Source organism: Harpia harpyja, chromosome 13, assembly GCF_026419915.1.
Source record: "Harpia harpyja isolate bHarHar1 chromosome 13, bHarHar1 primary haplotype, whole genome shotgun sequence".
NCBI classification, from domain to species: Eukaryota; Metazoa; Chordata; class Aves; order Accipitriformes; family Accipitridae; genus Harpia; species Harpia harpyja.
Window position 1 is genome coordinate 16304112 of NC_068952.1, and position 4082 is coordinate 16308193.

A 4082-nucleotide genomic window follows, 5' to 3' on the forward strand; every position below is an offset into this window, starting at 1 on the left:
TAATTATTAAATGTTTAATCTTTAGTAGTATCATTTGCACTAGGCAATATAGTTAAGCAAGAATTGTCAGTATTTTAAAAATGCTTTCATACAGTTTGCTCACTTTATCCATTTTTTATTTGCAGTTGAAAAATGAAGAAAAAGATACATATGAGGAAAACCTCCATTACCCTTTTCTTCTCATTTTAAACAAACACAGATAGAAGATGACACTTTTGTTTGTTTTAAGGTGGACTACTGAAAATTAATCCATGTATGTGGATGGCCAGGGAGTGGGGAGGGTTCAGTTCCCCCCATTTTGTTCCTGAGTCATCATTAGAGAAATATTTCTAATCTAAATGCTGAGGAAGATACCGTGACTTGTTTCACGGTGTGTAAACTTTGAGACGTCTTTTTTGTATCATTTTAGAACTTATTTTTCCAGTTATATTCCAGCCTAAAACTGATCAGACTTCACATGTATGCATTAACAAAGGTGTAAAGCTGGCTTCCTTCTCTTTTGTGCCTTTAAACTTGCATGTACTTTGTTAATCTCTTTTTAAATGTTATTTTTGGGGTGTGTTTGAAAATATGTGAATAATATACTTTGTGGGCTTATATAACTGGTTGTAAAGTAGTAAATGCATTCACATTTAATTAGTAAGGAAATAGTTGTCTTAAGATCTTTTAAAAGTGCACCTATTGAATGCTTGGATTTTTCTGCCTTTTTTTTTTTTTTTTTAAATTCCACTGTTGATTTTTCTGACCATGATTGAAATGTCCTTATTTGCTTCAGTGTTGAAGGCTTTTTTTATATATGTGTGTATATATGTTTTTTTCCAAGAGGACTTTTCCTCCTGTAGTTGTATAAGGAATTATGCATCAGACAAAAGCCTCATAAACTGACCATTTGTCCTTTGGACACAATAGCCTGCCCAGCCCCTCTGCTCCTCCTCTCCAATTATGTGTGATTAGTCTCAGTGTGTTGTGTCAAGAAGGGGGAGTGTGCTGAGTGCTTATTATCTGTTTAGGTACAAGAAGAGCACATTTAGGTTCTGACTATGAATGGAAAGTGAGCCTTTATCAGGACTAAAATCTAAATGCTAGTATCCTAGAAATTGCTTTTTAAAAAATACATACTTTTCTGATAAATTCTGAGAAACACTTAATAACTAAAGGATTTTGTACTGTAATCAAACTATCTCCCTTGAATTAGTTTACACTGTGATATATTGTGGCCCAAGTATTTGATAAACATTTCATGTGACTTCTTTTACTGGGAGAGACAAAAATCCTACAAAGAAACAGGAGCAATTTCTTATTTTCTTAACAGTTTAATAGACCATTTTAATGACTTCTCAGAAAAACAACCTGGATCATTAAAGAATCCTCTGTAGTCTCTTAAACCACAACACTTTTTAAATCATAAAAAAAGAGAGAGAGGCAGAGACCATGACTAAGAGAGGGAGGTACTAGATGCAACGAAGTGTAGAGGATCATGCTGAAATACATTAATTAAAAGAACTGCAGTTTGGCAATAAGCGTTCTTCCATATTTAACAAATTGGGCAGCATATAAACCACAAGCTCATGAAAGTTCCTTTCTCTTTGCTCTTCTTCTCAAACAAATTTCTTCACTACCGGTTTGCATGTCCTTGTATTCAATACTTTTTATGCTCCATTAGAGCACCTAGATGGATCTCAGAAGGCATAGGTCAAGTCGCAGTTAGATCATACATTTCTTTCTCACAAAAACTTGAATTGCAATGCCAAGTGATGGGCTAACATCACAATAACAGCAATTTATTCCTCTTTTGATAAAAAGCAGCCTATTCTCAGTGTTAGATAAAGACCAGGGGCAATGCAAACCAACCATTTATCCTAGAACTGAGTAGTATGTCTCCCCTATAGCTGGTATGAGTTTCATATTCAAACTCTTGTTGGAAGATACTTGTCTAGTAAGAAATCAAAAACATTTAGGAGTAATTTAAAATTGCTGTGAAGGTGACTTTAGTTTAATTAGTTTTGTTTTGTTAGTCCCACAGAGCAGTGCCTTTGTTTTCTCTAAAAACATGTACAAGGAAATCTTTATAATCAACAAAGGAGTGTGAAAAATAGTGAAATATTAAAATTTGTGAACCTTTTATTTTTGAGAGGGCTTGAATGTCTGCTGTACAATAATCTAATAAAGATTGTTAGTTGCCAAAAATAGAACCAGTGTCACTGAAAATTGTGTTTTTAGCTCTAAGAAGAAAACAGTTTTACTCAAATTAGTAGCTGATAATTGCTTTTTATTTCTTTAGTGTCTGTCGTTTGAGTTGAAGGCTTTGCACAGGTGCTGCCATCCCTAAAGTGTGTAATTGACGGCTTGTTTACCAAAGATGCATTTAGGCTTCATCCTGCAAACTCACATTGGAGCTCCACAGGCAGTAAAGTTACTACTCATCTACATAAGTGTTTGCAGGTTTGGTCCGTGTAGATATTTTTAGAGGTATATAAGCAAGCTCTCTTCTTGATTTTTTTTTTTTTTAAATGGGTATTGAAAAGTCACAGATGTAGTATTTACTGTATATGAGGCACTAAAAATGTTCTTTTTTTAGAGACATCTCTCAGAGTCCCTCGTGTTAGTAGGGACTTGATGAATTGTTTCTGAGCTCTTAAATTTTAATAAAAATACATTGTTTATCAATACATCAATATCTTTGCTAAGAAAAAGTTAAGCAGTTTATCGAATCATGCTTATAAAATGTATCAGAGCCTTTCACATGATGTGCTTTAACTAGTCTCTGATACTTGGCATATTTTTAATGTGTTCTGTAACAGAATATTGAGCTTAATTACTTTGTGTTTGCAAAGCACTTTGAAGATGAATGACACCGTGCAAGAGCTATGCTGTCTTCACTGAGAATGGAAATGTTAGGCTGACGCAAGTTTTCCTTCAGGTATGTTGGTAGTTTTTAGAGTAACATTGTGTCTTCCTGCTTTCTCAGAATAACAGCAGAAAGAAATGATCTTCTTGTGGACATCCATTCCCCTGGGCACAGCTCTAATGCAGCTGGTGCCACTGGCGGTGAGTTGTGATCTTCAGAATATAAAAGACCAAGAAAAAAATGTTCTGTTTCCTGCTGTGAGATCTGGCAAAGGCTTTCTTAAAAATTACAAACTAGTTCTATCTGCTAGCAGTCTGGAACAATGGGACAAATCTTTCCATTTGGGAATTAAGTTTGATTTGAAATGAAAAATGTCTTAAGAATGTGAGATGAGGCAGGAGAACTTACTACCCCAGGTACCAGTCCAGCTGCAAAATCCTTATTAGACAAGCCATTCACATTTTGCCTGTGGCTTAATGGCTACATGTTTGCGTGAGGAGGGAAGCAGGATTAAAATTGTTCCCCCCATGAAAAGCATCCTTACATCTTAAGCCTGGCTGCATACGGTTTATCAAGTGTTATATCTCCATTACAACTCTCCTTCGCTGTTCCCTGAACAAAAGAGGATGCAGTGGGTGGAGCTTTTGATCCACCTCTTGATATGGCAGGTGGCACAGCTGATATGGCAGGGGGAAGAGGGGAAAGGCAGCAACACATTGCAAGTCAAACAGAGCAGCATTTTATTACCATCTTTCCCCCGCCCTCCCTAATGCAAGAGGGGAATAACCAGGTCCCTGTCTTTTCACAGGGCAAATTATAAATGCATAGTTTAGCCTGGATTTCATTATGCGTGGTTTTCTTCTTCTTTAAATCAGGGACTCAACAGTGATGTCAAACTGCGAATTCCTTTAACTCTTGTGAAATGTTTTGAGATGCTGGTAGAAGGTGCTAGGACAGCATGTACTGGCCATTATATCTAAAACATTTTCTGTGCACTGTGGTCATCCCATGTTGTTCCCTCAGAAAGAGACAATTTTGTTGCTTTCTATCTTTTTATTCACTTTTTAGATTCTCCTGAGTCTGATTGAGACCATTTGTCATGCCTTCGCTGTCACAAATCAGTAGCCTAACATTGGTTGTAAGCACACCAGCATCTTTTGAAAGATGGTTTTAAAAGCTGATTTTCAATGTTATTCTCATCTGCACTGCCAGAGCACTTACTTAACCCAGGCAA

General features: G+C 36.2%; 1 protein-coding gene across 2 annotated transcripts in view; it reads left to right on the forward strand.

Annotated features, from left to right (window-relative positions):
- The window catches only part of CAMKMT (calmodulin-lysine N-methyltransferase), a 235838-nt gene extending 233169 nt beyond the window's left edge, over positions 1-2669 (forward strand). For both annotated transcript variants that reach the window (XR_008238007.1, XM_052806375.1), the window contains one exon: positions 126-2669. Coding sequence is in view for 1 of the 2 variants with exons in the window: in XM_052806375.1 (XP_052662335.1) it covers positions 126-203 (78 nt within the window). In the remaining variant the exon portion in view is untranslated. The remainder of the gene's footprint in view (positions 1-125) is intronic.
- Positions 2670-4082: the final 1413 nt, after the last annotated feature.